The sequence below is a fragment of the Simochromis diagramma genome, unplaced genomic scaffold (genome assembly GCF_900408965.1).
Source record: "Simochromis diagramma unplaced genomic scaffold, fSimDia1.1 OVJJ01000822.1, whole genome shotgun sequence".
NCBI classification, from domain to species: Eukaryota; Metazoa; Chordata; class Actinopteri; order Cichliformes; family Cichlidae; genus Simochromis; species Simochromis diagramma.
The window spans coordinates 946042-968520 of NW_024387520.1; the positions used below are offsets into that span (position 1 = coordinate 946042).

Here is a 22479-nt window from a genome sequence, read left to right on the forward strand (position 1 = left end):
TTTCATTGGTGCATTCAGCTCTCTCCAATAACAAATGTAATGCTGTTCATAATTACCACTGGCTTTTGGGGGAGGTTAACTAACCGGGCCAGGTACAACAGTCATTTCATAACAACACGAAGGAATACAGCGACTGCTTGTTTAACATTGGCAAAGAAAAAGAAATGTCACGTACATGTTGAAATATCATGCAGACGCTCTTTTCCTGAATTGAATAATTAACTTCTCAGTGTTGTTTTGGGGAAGATGAATGATTGTTGTCGTAGTGTCTCTCCGTAAACTTATGCTGATAAACTAATAATTAAGCAGTTAGATGATTCATAGTGATGCAGTGGTCGGGACTGAGTTTTCTCCAGGGCAGGATGTGATTTGACAAAGGTCGTATTTTACAATTATTATCTCTGATGAGAAAAAAAGATGTGAGTGTGTGTGTGTCGTGTTTGTTAGCAGGCTTACCGTTTCCTTTCTTTTCTTCAGTGCTAAGATTAGTGCTCCAAATGTTTACGTGCTTGCAGTTGTGGGTTTAAGATGTAGTGATATATATTCTGTACATTCAGGTGGCTAACTCTGATCCAAATCCACAATTTGGTTGGATTGTGAATGGAAAAATGGTCAGGAGTTTCACTTTAAAAACTGCTGAAAATGGCACATTTTCACCAATTCTTTTAATACTAGTTAATACTAATGCATCGATTTTTTACTGGGAATGTGCAGGACAATGTGCAGAAAATGCTTTCATACTTTTATATGTGTCAGAACACCAACAATACCTGTTGAATCAATAAAATAAATTTCACTATAGGACGTAAGCTTTAATGTTTCAGCGTTAGAATAAATATATTAACTCAAAATAAACTTATTTTACGCTTTCTGCAGCATTCATGTCCTGCCTTCCTTCAACATGGTTGCTGTTATATTTTTTGTAGTCTTCGTAGATTCTTTTTACCATTTAGTAGGCGGCACTCATTTTGTGTGGAAGATGAGTCATATGAGGTGTGAAATGCCCCTTTTTAAGCGAGCACACAGAAACAGTTGATAACCACAGATGTGACACTGGTTATTGCCAACTGGATTTTTTTTTTAAGCCAGCTAACCCTGAGAAAGCATGGCAGTGTTGAACTTCCGTCGTAATGTACCTCTCTGAATAAACAACATGCAGAAGCACAAACAAGAGAAAGCACAAACCTCCCCCAAGGCAGCTCTCTGTCTGGGCAATATTTACATTTAAAGGACTTGCATTGTATTTTACATGTGTTCATTTTTTTTATTTGTTCTCATTGAACTTACTTTAAGAGGTTTGTGGTGCAGTAAAAACAAGTGCACAGTGCAGGATTTTGTTAATTTGTCCTGTTGAAACCCATTTTCATGTACTTGAGATACTGAGTATAATTATTTTTTGTTTATGTAGCTATAGATATACACGTGTAGCCTTCATGTTTGGTAAAGGTTTTTGGTCACGTTTATCTTGTTTTCCAAAGATATTATACTTATTCAGGAACTTTGTACATGTATTCATATATATTATAACAAAATCACAAGAAAGTAGCATGATATTTAGCATCCTCATGTATGATTCCCTACATGCCTGTGTATTGTCAATACAAACAGTGGCAGTAAGAAACAAAGGCTATCTAAAAAGCTCTGCAGAACATTGTCATCAGTTTGATGTTTTAAATCCATCCATCCATCCATCCTCTTCCACTTTATCCGGGGCCGAGTCGTGGGCCCTGAAGTTGGAACACACCCTCCGGTCCCCCTTCTTAAAAATGGGGACCACCACCCTGGTCTGCCAGTCCAGGTGTACTGCTCCTGATCTCCACGCAACATTGTAGAGGCGTGTCAGCCAGGACAGCCCTACAACGTCCAGAGCCTTCAGGAACTTGGGGCAGACCTCATCCACACCAGGGGCTCTCTGGTGCCTCTGTTTAACTGCCTCAGTGACCTCGCCCCCGGAAATTTGCTGGTCATCCCCCTCATTCCCAGCCTCTGCTTCCTCCTCGGAAGACGTGTCAGTGGGATTAAGGAAGTCCTCGAAGTATTCCTTCCACTGCTCGACAGTTTTCTCAGTCGAAGTGAGCAGCGCTCCGCCAGCACTATACACAGTGCAGGTAGAGCACCGCTTTCCTCTCCTGAGACGCCTGACGGTTTGCCAGAATCTCTTCGAGGCAGTCCAAAAGTCTTTTTCCATGGCCTCTCCGAACTCCTACCACACCCGAGTTTTTGCTTCTGCCCGAGCCGCATTCCACTTGGCCTGTCAGTACCTGTCAGCTGCCTCCGAAGTCCCACAGGCTAACCAAGCCCGATAAGCCTCCCTCACCTCTGGTGTCCACCATTTGGTTCGGGGTTACCACCACAACAGGCACCAACCATCTTGCAGCCGCAGCTCAATGCAGCAGCGTCACACACCATCACTACGCGTTTAGGTGCACCGGGTCTGTCCAGCATCCTCCCCCGCCACCTGATCCAACTCACCACCAGGTGGTGATCAGTTGACAGCTCAGCCCCTCTCTTTGCCCGAGTGTCCAGAACATATGGTCGCAGGTCTGGTGATACGATTACAAAATCGATCATCGACCTACGGCCTACCGTGGCTCAGGGGGTTGGGAATCGCATCTGTAACCAGAAGGTCGCCGGTTCGATCCCTGGCCTCTCTGTCCTGGTCGTTGTGTCCTTGGGCAAGACACTTTACCCTACTTGCCTACTGGTGTTGGCCAGAGGGGCCGATGGCGCGATATGGCAGCCTCGCTTCTGTCAGTCTGCCCCAGGGCAGCTGTGGCTACAACCGTAGCTTGCCTCCACCAGTGTGTGAATGTGAGAGTGAATGAATAGTGGCATTGTAAAGCGCTTTGGGTGCCTTGAAAAGCGCTATATAAATCCAATCCATTATTATTATTATTATTATTAGAGCGTCCTGGTGCCACGTGCACTTATGGACACTCTTATGTTCGAACAAGGTGTTCGTTATGGCCAAACTGTGATTTGCACAGAAGTCCAATAACAAAACACCGCTCAGGTTCAGATCAGGGAGGCCGTTCCTCCTAATTACGCCCCTCCAGGTCTCGCTGTCGTTACCCACGTGAGCATTGAAGTCTCCCAGCAGGACAACAGAGTCTCCAGGTGGAGCACCTTCCAGCACCCCACCCAGGGACTCTAAGAAGGCTGGGTACTCTGAACTGCCACTCGGCGCATAAGCGCAGGTGACAGTCAGGACCCGTTCCCCGAACCTAAGGCCCAGGGAACAAACCCTCTCATCCACCGGGAAGAACCCCAACGTACAGGCAGCAAGCCGAGGGGATATTAGAATACCCACCCCAGCCCGCCGCCTCTCACCAGGGGCAACTCCAGACTGAGACAGAGTCCAGCCCCTCTCCAGGAGACTGGTTCCAGAGCCCAAGCCATGCGTAGAGGTTAGCCCGACTATATCTAGCCGGTACCTCTCAACGACACGCACTAACTCAGGCTCCTTCCCCACCAGAGAGGTGACATTCCATGTCACAATTGCCAGTCTTGGTAGCCGGGGATCAGTCCGCCAGGGCCTCCGCTCCTGGCCGCCGCCCGGCACACAATACACCCGAACCCCTACGGCACCTCCTACGGGTGGTGGGCCTGCGGGAGGATGGGCCCATGTCCCCTTTTCTGGCTGTGCCCGGCCGGGCCCCATGGACCAAGGCCCGGCCACAAGACGCTCGCCCTCGGGCACCCTCCTTGGGCCTGGCTCCAGGGTGGGGCATAAGGGTCTTCTGAATCACTGTTTGTCTGGTCCCTCACCCAGGACCTATTTGCCATGGGAGACCCTACCAGGGGGTAAAAGCCCCCAGACAACGTAGCCCCTGGGATCCCTGGGACACACAAACCCCTCCACCACGATAAGGTAGCGCTTCACGGAGTTTTAAATCCTATATGGTGCTATTCCATATGTTGACAATATTTGTAAATATTTGACAAATAAATCATTGAGTTGACCTTGAACTTTGGTGGATGAAAGCCAAATATTTGTGGATTATTAATCTGCTATCATCATTTATTTACACACATGCTGATTATGTCAGCCTGAAATATGCTCTCAATAATAAAAGTGGTAGTGCTGGTCCTCTTGTAAACTTTGTATCCTCTTAAAACTTGGCTAACATGTGCGTCGTGTCATCATTATTTCTGTCACGTAAACCTCTGCTGAACCTTACGGTCTGTGTTTACATTCATACACTGATCGGCTGCACATCATGGAACTATAACTCAGAGCTTCAGAGCTTTTATCACAATGTTTAAGTTACATGTTACAGCGTGTCCGAAGGTTTGTTGCTCAAGCCTAAAATGAAGTTAAACAGATAATTCTGAAAAAGTCTAAACACACGAAATCTAACAGCTTACATTATTCGCTTTTAAGCACGCCATCATCCCAAGTCAGTTTTAACACACTTTTAATCACACATACTCAAATTCTGTCATACTTTTATCAGATAGTTCACATTTTTAAAAATATCCAGACATACAGAGGTTCTAGACAGACGAGCCAATAATAAACAGCATGCATTACAAGGCAGCGCTGATAGTGGAGCATTATATTTAGAAACTTTATCACAGGATATGTTAAGTGATACTTTGAGGTGTCAGGAGCCTGCTGGATGTGATGGTTCCTAGTTATGTTGTTGGATTTGGGAGAAAGTTTAAAATTGAACCATTCGTAATAAAACGTTTGTGAGCAGAGTGCTTTACTTCATGGGATTTGTCGCCGTGCGGTGATTCTTGCATCTTTGCTGATGAGTTTCCTTGTGAGTGGCCACCACTAATGAAGTGTATTGGGCATTAAGCCAATCACTAATGTGAACACACAGTGAGATAAACACAGTTTTAATTAAAATGGCTTACAACAAGATGGGAAGCCAAAACTGTAGCACATACCACAGCAGCTTTTGCCAAACGCTAAAGGAAGAAAACTGCTTTGGCAGTATAATCCTGTTGTTACTCGACACAGTCATGTTCACACTCCAGTTTTCAGGGGTCATGCGCTCCTAAGAGTTGCCATCTGTGCTGAGCAAGCCACTTGAATCTCTTCTGCAGATCAGCAAAACTTTGGCAGTGGTTTATTTGAGCTTTCTCAGTTTTTACATGAGATGGATCTTTTTCTAGACTGCAGATGTCTTCCATAAAGTTTTCATTGAAAAACACCTAAAACCAATGTTGAAATAAACACATTTACACACTTTATGCTAAAGAGGAGCTCTCAATAACTCCTCTGCTTTGACATTTCATTCAGACCTGCAATAAGGCAACTTTGCAGCCGGATGAATGGAAGAATCTGCGTGTAAAAACAAACATGCTTAGTAATGTCACCGGGGGAGGAATGCGATCTTTAGTTTGATGTGATTTGACAGTCATAGCTAATGCGCACTGGCAGGCCAAACACACCAGGAGAGCGGAAGGACGGGCCCCAGGGTGAGGGGAGGGTCAGGGCTGCTGCCGCTATCATTGTTAACCCCCTCTGCTGCTAAAGGAAAGAAGACGTCCCACAGAACGGCTCTTTTACAGGATGGGACTCGAAGTTGTACAAACAGGGACAAAGAGGGCATTAGAAGAAACCTCAAATGATTTCCCCTCCCAGTAATGCTGGCACCAGAGTCCTGATAACCTCTTCTTCCTGCCACTGTTGATATTGCTAGTTTCCATCACAGCAGTGTGTGTTTCCCTCGTGTGCAAACGCATTGTTAATGACTGTCCTTGCTTTTTATTTCCCCCCACTGCGGACCAAACACAACCTCGCTTTACCAAACACTTGTTTTCCGGTATTTTTCCCATTTAAAAACTGTGGGAGGATATCACAGCTGATTCCGTACAGCTGATTTGCACTTCACGAACTGGTGAAAAGAACGAAAGCAAAGCAAATTGGCGACCTGGAAAGGATCTCCAGAGTCATGTAACATAACTGGATATTTTTTCTGCCCCGGTCATGACTAAGTATAACACGTCTAAAAACCAAATCTACTAAAGATCACATCTTGTTGGGTGTGAAATAACTTTTCTCTTCCTGTCCTGAATCAGAACAGTTATGCAAAATCAAGTATTGCATAACCACTCTAATAGAGCCTTTTTCCTGCTGGTATCATCTCTGTCACAGCATGGTTGTTTTTACGAGTCTTTAACTGCATAAAGTATTCTAACAATGTGGAGAGGCGGTTGCTCAGCTTATGGTCAGTTTAGCATGTGGGTGGTGTTTTGTTTATAGCTGTGAATGTGCATTTATTCAGTACATTTTACAGCAATAAAGTGTTTATGGACAATATTTGAATCTTTCATCAGGAACATGAAAATTGATGCTGAGCTGAGAGGATGAAAAGACTCTCAAACCCGATCTGTGCACTTCAGGTGATCAGCATCAACATTTAACAACCTGCAAACAAAGGCAGAGTAGAGCACAGATATTTTATGACTGATTTCTTCCCATCGCTCCTTGTTTGAAGCCACCACTTGTCCGTGCTAGTTGACAGTTGTCTGTTTCTTGACTGTAGAGGTGAAACACTCATTCCTCTCCTTGCCTAACGAGTCCCATAGGAAGAATATTTATGGATTGACTTGTGGCGGCGTTTGCCTGCAGCAAAAGCAAAGCTGGCCGTCCGCCTGCTTGCCGAAGATTAACTTTGACGTTTCCGTCCTGAAATCCTCTCTGATTAAATATTTGCTGGCTCATTTAATATGAATGTGAATTAACGGTCAGTCAGTGAGTTTGTGCCCACTCCACTGGAGTAATATCGGTGATCTGGCAAAAAAAAAAAAAAAGACCTCCACAGCTCCTCCTGTCTCTTGTCTGTCTGCATTTCCTTTTTCTTCGTGTGTCTGTTTTATTCAATTCTGTTCTCCTATTTTCTCCCAGAAGAAAGGATGCGATTAACTAAGCTGCAAAGTACGGTGGGCTCATACTTGGGGTCAGGGAGGTTAGCCAGTGTTATTTGGTCAGTCAGACCTTCACTTTTGTCTGAAATATCTCAGCAGATATTTATAATCTGACTCATTTTGTAAAGATTTTGCATCTAAATAGTGATCCTTTTGACTTTTCCTGTGAAAAATTGAATATTTTACCATAAAAAAATCCACACAGACATATATTATATTAACATTAACTTGTGCTGGAACTGGCAGAGTTAGAGGCATAGTAAAGTGTGTACTTGCCTGTTTTTTAAACATGGGACTCATGCAGCTGCAGCATGCATCTACACTTTTGTTACTGCAAATTAACCACAAGTAGAGCTCAGTTTCACTTTGGTAACTGGGGAGGGGGGACCATGAATTATTAACAGCAGTAATTATCCTTTGTGTGTGGTCCTGTCGTGTTCATGAGAGGGAGAGTGATTAGATGTCACACGTGTCCGTTTGCTCTCATAAATCCATTTACTATACGATTCAGAAGAGAACGCTGATTTTAAGCTGCGGCAAACGTAACAGCCCCACTCAAAACCCCCGTGGCCTTCAAGCAGCCTGATCTCAGGAAGGACCGGTGCAAATTATTAGACTTGTGCTTTTGTCTTCGGTGAGGTAGGGGTAGTAAGCATGATGTAATACGCAGTTTGATTTTCAACCGCATAACCCTGGCTTCGACATGATTCAGCGTCTCCTGGGCAAACAGTTTTCGGTTTGAAACAAACACCAGCTTGTTTAGCAGTCGCCGAGTCGTCCAGGAATATCTTTTTTCCATCGACCGGGAGCGAAACACTGACGCAGGAATGATAAATTATTGTGGCTACAATGTGGAGTTGGAGTGCAGGAGTCACTTTTCAACAGTGTTTATACAGCTGTTGAGGAATTATCTTACTGTGTAACTGCGTTATTGTGGAAAAGAGGCTGTTTCATGGGAATGAAAGGATGACATTTCAGACACGTTTAAAGGAAGAGTTTATTATCGTACTTGTTTTCTTAGGGGATGGAAAAATTAACAGGCAGAAGCAGGCGTTTTTGTTTGTGTACAGATCAAACAATAAAGATGTTAATTAGGTTACAGACAAAGGAAATTAATGCATTTCCCCCAAATGTCAAACAGTTACTTAAATCTCTTGTGAATTTGTTTGTTCATACTCAGCGACTTGGCGCCATCAGAGATTTACTTCTAAGATGTTATTTTTCGGACATTTTTTGAAGCTCCATTGTTTGTTTTTGTGTCCTCGTAAAGCTGACGTGAACATGACTGCAACATCTCAGAACGTCTCGTGTTTTTATCTGTGGAAGAGAGATCTGATCCTAAAAATGAACAAAATACACAATAATCAAGATGCGGAGAGACATCGGTAATGGAAGCCATCCTCACATCCAGGCAAAGTTTTGAGAGACGTCAAACAGGATGAGGGCCGTCTTTGTGTCAGGCTGAAGCACATGAATGTAATCTTTTTCTCCTTGAGGGTCCCAGAGTCTTCTTAGACTACCGAGGGGAAAAGAAGAAGGGGAAGTGGGGGGGACTGCGGTGCCATTTAGGTTTCAGGTGACAAGTCTTCTGCAGATTTGTCCTGAGGCAGACAGACAGAAAAGTCACATGGGTGAGTGTCCCCTCAAATGTTCTGGAAAATTCCCTGACCTTGAGGAGTGTTGCGTTACACCATCCGACTGTAGCCTCTGGGGCTCGTCCCAGAACAGAGACTCCTTTGAGAGAAGCTGCAGAGAGTTTGGAAAGTCGGGATACAGCCATCCCGAAGCACACACAACCAAAATGGAGCCATCAGTAAATCTTAAACAGAATCATGAAAGCATGTGTTTTATGGATGACCACCCTTAATCTTCCAGATTTTTAACCTCTGCATTCTTTAAAAGATGCTTTTTTTTTGCTCTTTTTTTGTCATCTACACAAATGTCTTTAATTCCCACAAACTCCCACAGACAATAGATCTTAAAGAAAATGCTGCGGGTAGAGCTTTGTTTTATTTTTTCCTGTCCTTTCTGCTCAGCTTAATTTATTAAAGATAATAAAGCACTCTGAGGTTTGTAGAGTTAATTTTTTATGACTGTTTGGCGCAACGGTTAAAAACAGAGTCGTTTCCAAGATACGTAATTGCTTTGAATCCTGTTATTTAATTTTCTGTGCTTGTCTTTGTTCCATCTGGTATTTCTGTTTGCTGTGAGTTTGACAGAAGAATGAAGATCGCTTGCATTGCATAACAAAGTTGAACTGCATGGACCAACAGTATTGTAAAGGAAATGCTTCAGTGTTCGGCTTCTGTGTCTTTTCTCGGATTGATTTGTAGCTTTTCAAGACGTTTTAGATCTGCCTTCTTTATCCTTTTGTAACCTGCACATGTTTTTTCTTCCACTCCACATGTGATGAAACTGACTCAGGTGTATGTTTATTCTCCCTCTGTGTGTGTGTGTGTCTTCACTGCAGATGGTGAGGCACGCCCTTTCTCTCCCGGATCATCTCAGTGAATAGCCGGCCGCACAGAGCTGAAAGGATCTCAGCTCAGCTGATAAATAAAACCCTCTTCCCTCCGCACAGTGTGGGAGAAAGTGCCACTGCGGTGCTGGTGTGGCATCTTTGTAGGCTGATAACTGAAGTGAAAGCAGCGTTTGAGCGATCATCTTTCACCTGGAGCCACTCACCTTTCAGGACGTGGCCCCAGAGCCGGCTGTCAGGGCAGGTCTGTCAGTGGGAGCAGAAAGAGATTCTCACAACCGGCAGAGCAGCACAGATGCAAGCAGCCTTCCTTATGAGACTGGAGATTTATCCACAAGGGAAAAGACATGTTATTTTTTGGGTGACCTTCATGCAGGTCTAAGACTTTTTCATTGACTTTTATCTTTGCTTTAGCTGGTGCCCAGTGGGGCTGTGTGTGGTGTTGACTCTTCATCTTTATGATTTTTCATCACTGGGCGAGTGTGTCTGAGTGGCTGGGAGAGCCAGCATGGCCAAGCCTCTGCTGAAGATACAGCGCTACTTCCGCAGGAAACCTGTGCGATTCTTCTCCCTCATCCTCCTCTACCTGACCGCCGGGAGCCTCGTTTTTTTGCACGCTGGCTTCGTCGGGGACAACGGTCCCGGGGCCCGAGGAGGCCGAGACTCTCTTATAGCTTCGGAGATGGGCAGCTGGGCTTCATCGGACACTCGGGGACTTGGCCTCATGAGTAGGGTGTTTAAGGAAAAACGGAGAAGTGGACGGAGGTTCGGTCCCCCTTGGATGAAGAAAACTAGACAGGAGGGCCTTGGGATGGTGGGCAGGGGGCGAGACTACACCAGCAACTGGAACCGCGCGCTGAAAGGACGCAATGCCAAAGACCTGGATGATGGAAGAGGTGGGTGAAAACCGCTGTTGCAGTTGTGCACTTTTTTTTTAGCTGGGGAGTTTTCCAAATAAACCATCTGAGCCACAACCTTTAGTTTCTTTTACATCTCAAAGCAAGTTAGCAAATGTCTCTTTTAAGCAGTTTTAAACAATATGGTTCAGTGGTTAGTCCTGTCCAGGGTGAACGTCGAGTCATGCATTATGTCAGCTGGGAGAGGCTCCATTTGTCATATATGGTACACTGTTATCGCACTTTTCATTTAACTGCTTCATTTTTAACTATTTTCAATATGTTGCAAGAGAAAAATGCTAAATTGGCAACATAGCAGCAGCAGTGGTACAAATGCTGAACTTTTTATTGCAGGCCCAGTCATAATGGAAGCTCACTGGCATACTCACAAGCTGCTTTTGTCCCACTTTGTGCTAAAATGAAACAGATCCCAAAAATTACAAACTGCTGCATCTTAATGACTCGACGCTACTAGCTGTAATTGGTCATGTGGGAGATCTCCTCAGAGTGGAGTGAGATGATAATTATAATTATGTCTTTTCTCCGGAATAAATCCTTTAAGGATCTCCCCGTCTCTGTGCTTCAGCTGTAGCTCCTTCACATGTTCTGCACATGCTCACATTTTGACTGATATGACAACAACCAAACGATTAGACGATTGTGGGATTAACCCCTTTATCTGGCTCATGTGCACAATCCCGTCTTAAAAGGTTTACATGTAAACTCAGTGCCAGCTTATTAAATCATAATGTGTTATGGAAACACTGGTGTAAGGCTGGAATGTGTCTACCTGCAGCTGACATCTCTGAGCTTGAACAGGACAAAGATCTTTTAAAATGAAACATGGACAAATTTGCTCCTGGCTCTGTTTTCTCTTCCTCCTCTCTGATTTTCGTATCGTGTCTATCACTTTCTTTGCTCTCGGATGAAGCACAAACATTTGAAAACGAAGTCAACAGTTCACATTTCTGCCATATGCATTTATTAAGTAAAAAACGACCCCTGTGTTGCTCCTATCTTCATGGCGAAACACAAGAGAAAACTATAAACTAGTTAAGTCCTTAAGAAAAAAGTAGTAACACCATTTTTTTCCCTCTTATGTTAACATGTAACATTTTACCCACAGTCGTTAGATAAGTGCAAGAAACTCAAAGAGCAACAGCGCCACGGAGGAAGAATACAAAACAGCATGAGTTCGAAACACTCGGGTGCCACTACTGAAAGCTAGAAACATTTTGCTCATCAATGGGAGTCCAGACACAGAAATATCACAATTTCACTGGTGAAATGTGAAGAGGCTTTACTCTCTCTGTGGCATGTTTTCAGCATCTGTGCCTCAATTACACTTCACAGCTCATCTCGTGTTACTACACTTTTGAACTCTTATTTAAATAAAAGGAATCTATATGGCAGTGAGAAGGTTTGTTAATGGGGAAAAAAAGCACCTTTATGATGGAAATGCACGGTAGACTTGGAAATTAGAGGGTTAAGTCTCCTCAGAGTCGAGTGGAATTAAAGTTCAACTACCTGCTGTACAGGTGGGAACTTCTTTTACCTTTTATTTTGTATTTCAAAATATTATTCCCTTTGTGTTAAACCTGTAAAGCAGATTAATTGTCAGGTGACTTTTTGAGTGGTGCTTAAAAAAGAAATAATATTCCCGTATCGTTCAGCCAGCGAGAAACCCTCAGTCCGGCTGTGATAATCTTCACGCACTGGCAGGGAGATAACTTCGCTGGGAATGAGCACATGCTATCTGGCTGTTTCTATTTAATCATCTATAAAATCCTAAAATAGACACTTGAAAAAAGCGTAAATAAACAGACAGATTTTGTTTGAACTACCTTTTAGTGATGTTGGTTCCTGTTTTTTTTTTCTCCAGAGAAGCTGTACAGCCAGGTGGGAGAGCTAAACTGCCATAAAGATGAAACATAAGTGTGAGGGACTGCTGCTCCATCTGTGTTATGTGTGCTATGACAACAGCAGAGTTCCCTCCTGATTTTTAACTCTGGGAAAGACTCCCAACATCTGTAAGCGTGAAGCGGGTCATAATCCCTGAGTCACAGCACAGTAACCTGCTGTGAATTCAAATTTAGACTATAAAACAATGCACAAGTGGTAATAACCTTTTTTTTTAGCCCCCTCTGCATTCAGAGGGAGCAAAGCAAACATGTTTACAATGTACACTCAGCCACCCCACGCCTCCACCCCCACGCCGCCCTTTTCTGAAACTCTAACCTCACGGGATTGCAGCCGAACGTGATGATAGAGTAATTAATAACCTCAAAGCTATCTTTTGCGCTCGTGCATCCAGCGCCACTCATTAATATGTAGTGTTTAAGAGCCTTTTGTCTTCCAAAGGTGGCTGTGTTTGGGTTAAGAGTTTTTCTACCCTTCTCTTTTTACTCCAAATGTAATAATTCACCTTGGCTCCAAATTTAATTTGAAGGGAATATTGCGATAAGATGCAGACCACGGCGCATAAGCACATTTTTGCTGTGTGGGCCAATTGCACAGATGTATGCTGCACAAATAGACAACAGGAGTAGGCTGGAGAAAGGATATACTCGGAGCACTATGGAAAATGTGATTCACCAGCTACAATGAGGTCATTTCGGAAGATGCTAAAATGATTGAAAACAATAATTGTATCAGTTGCATCTGCCGTTTCATCCTTTACCTTCATGTAATGCGAAGCAGAAGTGTGCTATTCAAAACAAGAGATGCTGTTTCATCAAATCTGCATTTCCCTCCATCAAAAAGCAGATTATTTTCCAGCTCAACAATAGGTAGATTACCATCCGCTGCAGTGCACAACATGCTGCTCAAATGCAGGCCTGTAGACCAGCACAATTAAGATAATGCAGGGGACTCTATGCTTTTTCCCCATTTAGTTATTAACAGAGGTTTAAAGGGGTAATGGCAGAGCACAGATGGTGAGAGGTTTGCTGGTAGGGTCTGTGTAGCCCGGTTAAACACGAGAACGTTGTTCTAATGAGAGGCAAGAAGCTGTTAGAGGGTCATTGTATGCCTCTGCAGAGGTTCACTAGAGCCCAGCCCCCACACACTTCTGAAAAATGCAGAGAGATGACTGCCACTACAGTTACAGGCCACTAGAAGGGGATATCTGTCTTTATAAATAAATAAAGCTTCTGCCCCAGTTTGGACTCCCATGTGCGATGTCACCACAGCGTGACGCTGTGTGTGAGGACTCTAATGTGGATAAAATTCACCTCTGACACTTCTGACAAAGGGTTTTGATTGCTCTGTATGAGCTGTTACGTTAGAAATGTAATCTTATGTACATATAAGTTATGTTTTATCTGCACACACGACCAACTGTGTTTTCTTTCCTTTTTCAGCAAAGTACATCGGCTGCTACATTGATGACACTCAGAAAAGAGCTCTGAGAGGAGTTTCCTTTTTTGACTACAAAAAAATGACTGTATTTCGTTGCCAGGACAACTGTGCAGAAAGGTATGACAGTAGCAAACAACAAAAAAAATCATCCATTAGGCAAGTTAACCTTCTTTTTTTTGCTGTCTTTTGATTCCTACTGAGAAATTAAAAAAACCCTCCACTACAAAAGAGCTGAAGGGGAGATAAAAAACCTGCAGGAGATCAAAAGGTACTTTCCCATCGTAACTGAGCTAAAAAAGCAAAAAATAAATAAATGAAAGAGAGAGAAAAGCTCACGAGGAAAGATGCACAGTAGACCAAGCAAAATGACCTCCAGGCCCATTTGTGGCTGCACACAGGCTCCCAATCATATCACATTTTTATATCACATATAACAAATCCTTCACAGTTTTTGAGTTCCAAAGTTCATTCTTGACTCAACGTGACAGAATATGTTTGCTTATGGTGTGAAAATGTTTGAAAATGCTCTTGGAATAGACTAAAGTATGAGCCAATGCTCCACCACAGACCACATGATATTTTAGGCATCCAAGTCCTCCCAACTTTGGATCTGCAGTTTCAAAAATACCCTTTTTCTATTTAATTGTAGTCATGGCACACAAACAACTTGCTGGAAGAACTTAACTGGACTGCCCCTTCCTTGGCCTCCGTTCAGCTATGGCCACATTAATCTGTTACTGCGGCCCAGGGCAAAATGAGCTAACCGGACCATTAACCTCCCTGTTTGTGTACGTGAATAGTTTTCCTGTGCTTGAGTAGAACATTGAACACAACGTACAAAACGAAATGAGACAAGCGACGTGATAAAGACTTTAAAACTAGATTTTGACACGGCCTCTTCAGGCCTCTAAGATTATGCAGTGCTCAGCTTTTACTGTGTTTTAGTTCTGCATATTATAAAGAAATGTGATTGTTTTGTTGAAACACTGAACTGCGGTTTTGAGTCACGCTGGCGTTGGTTTATAATTAAAGACCATTCATTAAAAAGCAAACAAAACAAAAAGCCTCAGGCCGTTTATTAAATTACATTTGCATTTATATCATGTTTTATAAGGTAAAAAGACATCAGTCGGTTTGTTATAATGCAAGTATTCTTTCACTGATTGCCAAAAAAAATTCTGTTTTGTTTTAGGGTTTTTTTGCACTGCCACAGTTTTCATGTAGTAAAAATACGCGCTCCAGTTTTCAAGCCATTCATCTCCCCCACTTCTCCTCCATTTGTTTCCCATTATCCTCTCATCCCGTCTCACTCTCCGCAATACCTCACCATCCTTCTCTCACCTCTTTTTTTTTCCCTCCTCCCTCCCTGTGGAGTACCAGGGATGGCTCTATCGAATGCACTGAATTACACCCATGACTGATTCACAGAGCAGAGAATAGGAGCAGAGAGAGATGCCTGTTTTCAGCTCCTTCTCCTATTAGTTCTTGCCTCTTGCAGCCACGTTTGCTAGAGTAGCGGGTTAATAAAAGCAGACAAACAAATGTGGGGCAACACATCGTAGGGGGGGAAAGGGGTTTGGGTTTGATTGACAGCCTGGGGATTTCTCCTGTGTGAGGTATGCATGTTCGATGTCTAATTGCACCTGAAAAGCCTTCTGGGAGTCAGATCCTTCATCAGGCAACAGTACGGAGAGGAGAGGCCCTGTGTGATAAATTCTAGTATACTGCACACATTTATAATTGGCTTTGCTTAAGACGCCTGCAAAGCACATAAGTTTTCTCGTTTTCACAGCGATGCATTATTCTTGAATAATATTTTCATGCACAAACCACATCAGTGGAAACAAACCACATCAGTGGTTTGTTTCCATTGATTACAGCTCTCCCAGCTGCTCCAGAGGATGAACTGTTTTTGCCTGTGGAGGATTAAGGAACATAATGAAGGCTCAAAACGATCACTTAAACCCCTCTGTCTCCCTACGCTAACAATGCTAATCCTTTTTTTCCTCTTCCCTCCAGGGGATATATGTATGCAGGCCTGGAGTTTGGCGCAGAGTGCTATTGTGGTCATAAGATCCAGGCGCCCAATGCTTCAGACAGCGAATGCAACATGGAGTGCAAAGGAGAGAAGAGCAACGTGTGCGGAGGGCCCAACAGACTGTCCATCTATAGGCTGGAGCTGAGTCAGGAGTCAGCGCGCCGCTGTAAGTCTGGCATCAGCATATCCAATAACACAACACGTCAAGTGTTTACTACTGCTGATATAAATACTCTATATCAACACTGACAGGTTCACAGTCTAAAATAAATGTGAAATGAATCTTTTAAATGGAACCTTCAAAAAGTTTAATTTCATTATAGATTTGCCATAAAAATAGAATTTGATATTTGAAAATAAAATATTAAACTTGGGTCCCTTTTCTAAGATGGATCTGATTAGATATGAGTGTCCTGAGAGTCTGTACTTAGGCACAAAGATGTAATTTTGATTCAGGAGTGTAACACCCGCGGCTACTTTGAGGGAAAAGATTTGTTTTATTGCCACAGTCGGGAGCAGGCTGCTCTGTTGTGTTTACCTCTTTCCCCGGAGAGCTGCTCTACCTACACAGCCCAGCCGCCTGTGGTCTTCATCCTAAACACCGACTGCCTGCCAGTGGAAAACTTCAGTCTTGGGAGAAAGAGCTGATTATCAGGAGTTGTAATGATCTTATAGTACAGAATATGCCTAATTTTTTGATTCCCTGCTGGATCACTTACAAACTAATGAACAGTCTTTATTTCGTATGCTAGTTGAATTTTAATTGAGAGAGACAGAATATGAACCAAACATCCAGAAAAATCTTTCCTTTGTAACAAATTCAGCAGGGTGTCTAAAAATTATTTCTCCTGCTATACCTGTTATAAAACTGTGGCTTGCTTTGTTGCTTTGTTGTGGGAACTTTTTTCTTTATAATCTAAAAAAGTCCCGAACACATGGTGGGGTGACTCTATCCACCCTTTCCTTTTTGCATTCACTCTTCCTTTTTCTCTTTCTGGGCTCCTGCTTCTTGGAAATACTGTGAGATCAGAGAGAGTTACCATGCAGATATGTGGTGAATATTTTCATAGCTCAACTGCTCTCTCCAGAGGTGTGCACTACAAAGCAAGATTATTGGGTTAGGGCGGTATTTCAAGCTTAAAGTCAAGGTTCTCATTGTGACGAAGGTGGCTGTACCTTGGTACATTCAGCTTTATGCTGAACAGATAACCTGGTGCACAGCAGGTTATAATCACAACATGCTCCAAGTCCTGAAGGAAAACATTTTATAGATGCAACCTAATAAAAATGTTGGCACAGCTGAAGGAACCTGCTAGAAGACTGCAGTACAAAAATCACCATATATGGTCACAGTTCAGTAGATCATGCATAAAATGAATACTTTTATACGCGATCCTAGACCTGATTTTACTCTGCTGAAACCATGGCTGCTAAACAAAGATTAGGACTTTGACCAGTCTGTGATAAATCAGTTGAAATAATTGGACACACTCTAATGTAATTTCCACATTCCTGTTTTGGGGTATGGGCCACTGTAAAACCTGAATGCCCCCAGGCCTTCCTTTTGCTGTTTCATTGTTACAGCCCGTTCTTTTTCAATCTCTATCACCTGCTCTCCTCATAATGTCTCTGACTGAAGCAGGCGGCACTCAAATGATCAATTCTGAGTGGACGAAAAGTCTAATAATGCGTCCGAATCCTTCTTTTATGTGAGAAGCGGGAAGCCTGGATTAACAGAGACAGTTGATAGCAACCGTGGCGATATCCGTTATCTCTGACTGGGGGTTTGAGAAATTGTTGAGCCAGCTGACACAAAGAAAGTTTGGCTATGCTGAACCTGCTTCACAGTGCACCCCTCTGTTCCTCTGCTGTTTGTTTGTTATTATTCTCATTTCTGCTTTTAATCCTTCTATCTAACTGCTGCGCAAGCATTTCATGTCGGCATTTTCACCTCTAACCCCGATCTCATGTCATGTGAGGGCTGCTCAGAACATCAAAGAGGAAATGGAGGAAATGTGATGTGCTAGCTGTTTTGCAAGCTTTGCCGAGTAAATCCCAGCTCTTAAAAGCTATAATAACTGAGCACAGATGCATCGTTGATGCACTCTTTGTTATTGAGACCTCATTTTCTGTGATAGCTGGATGGATTTATAGCTGCAGCATGTTAAAACACAGAAAGGTAACACAAACAGGATCCATGGAGAGAACGTGGCATTAAAAATACAACTTTAAGTCAGAGAACAAGGTCGAAAATAAATAAAACATTTAACACACACACACAGCACTAGAACTAATTTATAAAGGGGATATTCTCTTTTTTTTAAAGTCTGACACCACTGATCACTAATACTTCCTGTAAAGGAAAGGAGCGAGTGCTCAATAGTCTTGTTTACTGGTAGTGACACTATAAACTTTGAGAGGAAGGAATACCAAAGAGACGAAGCTCCATTTGCATATTTTACTTGGCTATGTCTGAGCAAGCAAGGTGTCTTCATCACACTGTCTGTCACAGTGAAAAGCAGCGCTTGTTTGGTTTCTCTCCTCTGTCATTAATTCTTAACAGTTTGTTGACAACAGAGACATTTTCGTAAGTACTCTATACTGGCGCTGCTGACAGGTTGACAGCCTGCAATAAATGTGAAATGGATGTTTAGATTTCCTTTAGCAGTGACTTAAATCTGGGTGTCACCCTTTAAAGTTGTGGTGCAGTGCGAGAAACATTTCCATCGTGAATAAAAACTAATTTATCTTTTCAGTTAGGTTCAGCAGGCTGGAAAAAAAAGGTCAATAACAAATTAAAAGTAAAAAAAAAAAGACCTACACATGAAGGAGAAGAGCAGCTTTTGTGATGTGTTGTCTTCACCAACATCAGACCACAGAGAGGATTTGAGGTTGCAAGTCATCCCAGGAACACGAGTGCTGCTGTTAGTTTAGGGTCTCTGTGTTCTTTCGTGTTGGTAAGTGACAGTCTGGCTTGTTTTGTCTGTTTCAGATGGCAGTGCCATTTTCAAAGGGTGTTTCCACCGGCCAGACAATGTCACACTGGCTCTCCCCTTCAGCGCGGTCATCCAGAACATGTCTGTGGATAAGTGCGTGGACATGTGCACAGAGAGGGTGAGTGGATGTTGGGGATTTGTACGCTGCGCGAGTGTGTCTTCAGTGTATAATGGCTGTTGTGTTCCAGGAGAAATCGCTGGCTGTGCTCGCTGGAGATCGATGCTACTGCGGATTCCCAACGCCCCTCTTCTCCCTGCATGAGCTGGAGGACGAGGGCATGTGTCTCAATCGGTGCCAAGGGGAAGAGTTTGAAAGCTGTGGAAACGACAAGTACTTTGTCGTCTACCAGACACAGGTTCAAGGTAAATTTAAGTGTTTCCTGGCAGCGGCTGAAAAGCCACACATGTGTTGAAGTTGGCCACATTCTGTTGGTGGGAAGTCCAAGTCAGACTCTGAGGTTTAGCACATTCAATTTAAAGTATGATAACACATGTGGTATTCAAGTGCAAAGTGTCAGCATGAGCCGGAACTTTGTCTAACTTACATGTCGTGCAAAGTTTGCAAAATGATTTTGGCACTGACTGTTCAACCCTGAGCTGTAGATGATTCCACGTATGAGATGCATGAATCTGTGGTGGATTAAAGATGTGATCATGCAGTGAAGAAGATCATTTCAAAAATCACTGTTCTTAGCCCCTTCAACCAGACGTGCATCTTACACTCTAATATTAAGTTAGTGCTGTTTTGGGCCTAGCATGGAATTCAACTCAACTCATATTTAGGTATTTACTGGCTCCACAGTTGCTTACTTTCTATGTTGACTGCATTGCTGATTATAGCACTCTGTGATGTGCAATAAAAAAAAGTTGTGGTTGTCTTCCTTATTAACTCACACTGCTACATCTGGACTACTCACTGGCTTTCTAGCTTCTACTACTTGCATGTGCCTCTCATTTAGATAAGATGCCAACTTCTGTGTTGAGCTGCCCAGAATTCACAATAGTGATCATCACTTGTGATGAGAATGGGATCTATAGATCAGATCCAGATCTGTCAATTGGACGCAGCAGAATCCCAGCAGTGATAGGGATTAGGGAAAAACCCCTCGGAATCTAGATGCTGGTGATGGAGATGAAGATGGAGGCTTGGATGGAGCCTGACATGGGAGAGGGGAGGAAGCTGGTTGCATGAAGGCATCTGGAAAGGAAAATGAAAAATCCGCAGTGATATTTAAAGTACATGGAGTAGCGGCTGATTGGCCTGAAGAAGGCGGGCAGAAGGACAATTGGACTTGTGATCTTGCAAAGAGCTTGACAGTGTGGGAAAGGGGAACTGATGCAAAGCTTAGATAAGTTACCAAACATCCGAGAAGCAGACAGATGTTTGAATACAGATCTTTCTTATTAAACGTGTGTGTAAGCTTCATTTAGACAAGTTCATGTTTTTAAATTTTGTAGGCAAAGTCCTGAAACTTCACTCTTGAAGCTGCTACTCGTCTAAAATGACGTCTGATTGGTCGAAGTGCCTCTTGAAAACAGAGCCCAGAGGAGGTGCAGGAGTGTAGTTCCCTCTTAGACCACTTGAATTACAACAAAAGGTTATCGTGGATTTTTGTCAACTGACATAAAAACTATATCACCTGCGCTAGTATCAATTATTTAATTCCTCTGCTAAGCTAATTATGAGCTGCAGGTACATTTTGAGTACCTCCACACTATCCAAAAGCTATCAGCCTGGTTTTTAGGAAACTTCATGGAGTAGTTGGGCTAAAGGAAGAGATAATTGACTTCAGAACCACATAAAGAGAAATGGATAAAGAGGTGGGATTCATTTGTATAGATGTCAGCTTTGCACTCTCACATTCAGGTACAGACGAGACCACCAAGACTAATTTGGAGGAGGTGGCTTTAGTTGTACTTCCAAAGGAACTCCATAGTGGTTTGTTTATGGTGGGAGCATGATCCAGCTCAGAGGCTAAGAGGTGTGTGCTGACAATCTGAATAAACACGCCTTCCCATTGCCAAGCACACTTTGCATTCAGGGAGAATGCAGTGTGCACAGTTTTTAGCAAACTGAAGTGAGGGAAACAGATATATAAATACAAATGTTAGGAGTAAATGTGTTGTCTATGCTTCTTCTCCAGACACATGTGCTCAGTAAGCAGACTGATTGTTCTGGTGTGGTTTGCAGTGACGCACTTCGGTCCGCTTGGAGAGTTCCCTGTTTGACCAGAAACCAAATATTGGGGAAAAGCTGCAATTTATGCAAACTCATTGACTAAAGAGCAGTGAACTAATGTTACGAGTCCCAGGACTAGTTGTACCAAAGTAACAAGTGGTTGGTTGGTTATAAACATGACTTATAAACCCTGTTATAAATTTCCACATGTTCCTTTGTTCTAGTGTCCAGCGTTGGCTATACTTCCTTTATGTCAACAACAGACGTAACTCGTGCTCAGTTTCAAACTGTATAAACCAAATCAACACTGAGATTCATTCAGGAGGCTTCACTTTCAACCAGTTAATATTTCAGGTATCTCACAGCATAAATCACAGCCTCAGAGTTACTTTTAAATAACTATGATTGTTCTCATTTGAGCTCACAACATCAAATGAATTACAAACTAAAAAAACCTCCAGCGTCACACTTTAAACTTTAACCCAGTCACAGCGTTAACACTATCAGCACTGTGCCATATGCCAAGGGTTCAGCGTCGCAGTATTGAAAATAAATACACGCAATCACACACACAGATTATCGGTACATTATGAAGCTTAAAAAAGCGTTGTTTGTAACATAGCTCCTGCCTTTTTTTTCTTAAGATGCCATGGCAACAGACTAAACTAAGATAAACAGCCGTGTCCCTAAAAAGACTCATTACACTAGTGCTAAAAGGTTGTGTGTGTGTGTGTGTGTGTGTGTGTGTGTGTGTGTGTGTGTGTGTGTGTGTATGGTTTCCTGGTATACCAACCTGAAAAACACACAGGAATGAAGACATGAACCACTTATTCATATGGAGTGGGCAGGGTCCCTACCTTAGGAAACCCAGATGCAATACACCAAAGCACTTTGGCTCCAATTTAATTAGTTTCTTTCTGCATTTCTGTCATGAAGTAAAAATAATAACCTTCTGTTTGCACAACAGGTATAATTATCCCACTGTGGCTCCCTTTTTCCTAATACTGAGATATTTTGCTTGTTATGAGCTGGAAAAACTAAAAATAAATACAAAGCTTAAAACCACAACATGTGAACAATTTCGGGAATAAACAGAAATAAAAAAAAGTCTCAGCATTTTGTGTGCGCACAAACAGGATGCAAGTGTGAAAACACCCGAGTGTGTCCACGCAGTTTAAGCAGGAGCAGAGGGCACTAAGAAAAAAAATGGCTGTGATATTATTGTCTGGAGTTTGCAGACATGCACACGAACAGCAAAGGGATGGGTGACATATGAGGAAGTCACACTTCTGAGTTCTTCTGCCTGACCCCCCCCCCCCCCCCCACACACACACACACGCACTAAATTCTTATTTTCGTGCCATTATGCACGCTCGATGTTGCAAATCATACGAACATTATTTATAACTTTACATTTTTATTTGTTTTTTTTCCTTTTTTGTAAATTTGCAATTTTTTTAATAGTTTATGCTCTAAAACGTTTACTTAAAACAATATCATCATGAATGTTCTTGGATTTGACTGTAAAATCTTGGGTTCCAGACACATGCATGCTTATCGCTGTATTTCTTGTTATTCCAAATATTGTTATGAAACTCAAAAATCCAGAATAGGTCTGTCTTCAGTCCAGGTGTTGTTGTGGGCTG

The 22479-nt window shown here is 42.7% G+C and overlaps 1 protein-coding gene across 3 annotated transcripts in view; it reads left to right on the plus strand.

Moving 5' to 3' along the window:
• The window catches only part of wscd2 (WSC domain containing 2), a 41251-nt gene that overhangs the window by 13071 nt on the left and 5701 nt on the right, over positions 1-22479 (plus strand). For 2 of the 3 annotated variants that reach the window (XM_040019267.1, XM_040019266.1), the window contains 5 exons: positions 9356-10260; positions 13623-13737; positions 15640-15824; positions 18651-18772; positions 18843-19017. In XM_040019267.1, coding sequence (XP_039875201.1) covers positions 9873-10260; positions 13623-13737; positions 15640-15824; positions 18651-18772; positions 18843-19017 — 985 coding nt within the window. In that variant the 5' untranslated portion in view covers positions 9356-9872. Of the gene's footprint in view, positions 1-9355; positions 10261-13622; positions 13738-15639; positions 15825-18650; positions 18773-18842; positions 19018-22479 lie in introns of those variants that run through there. The other variant, XM_040019268.1, reaches the window with a different exon arrangement.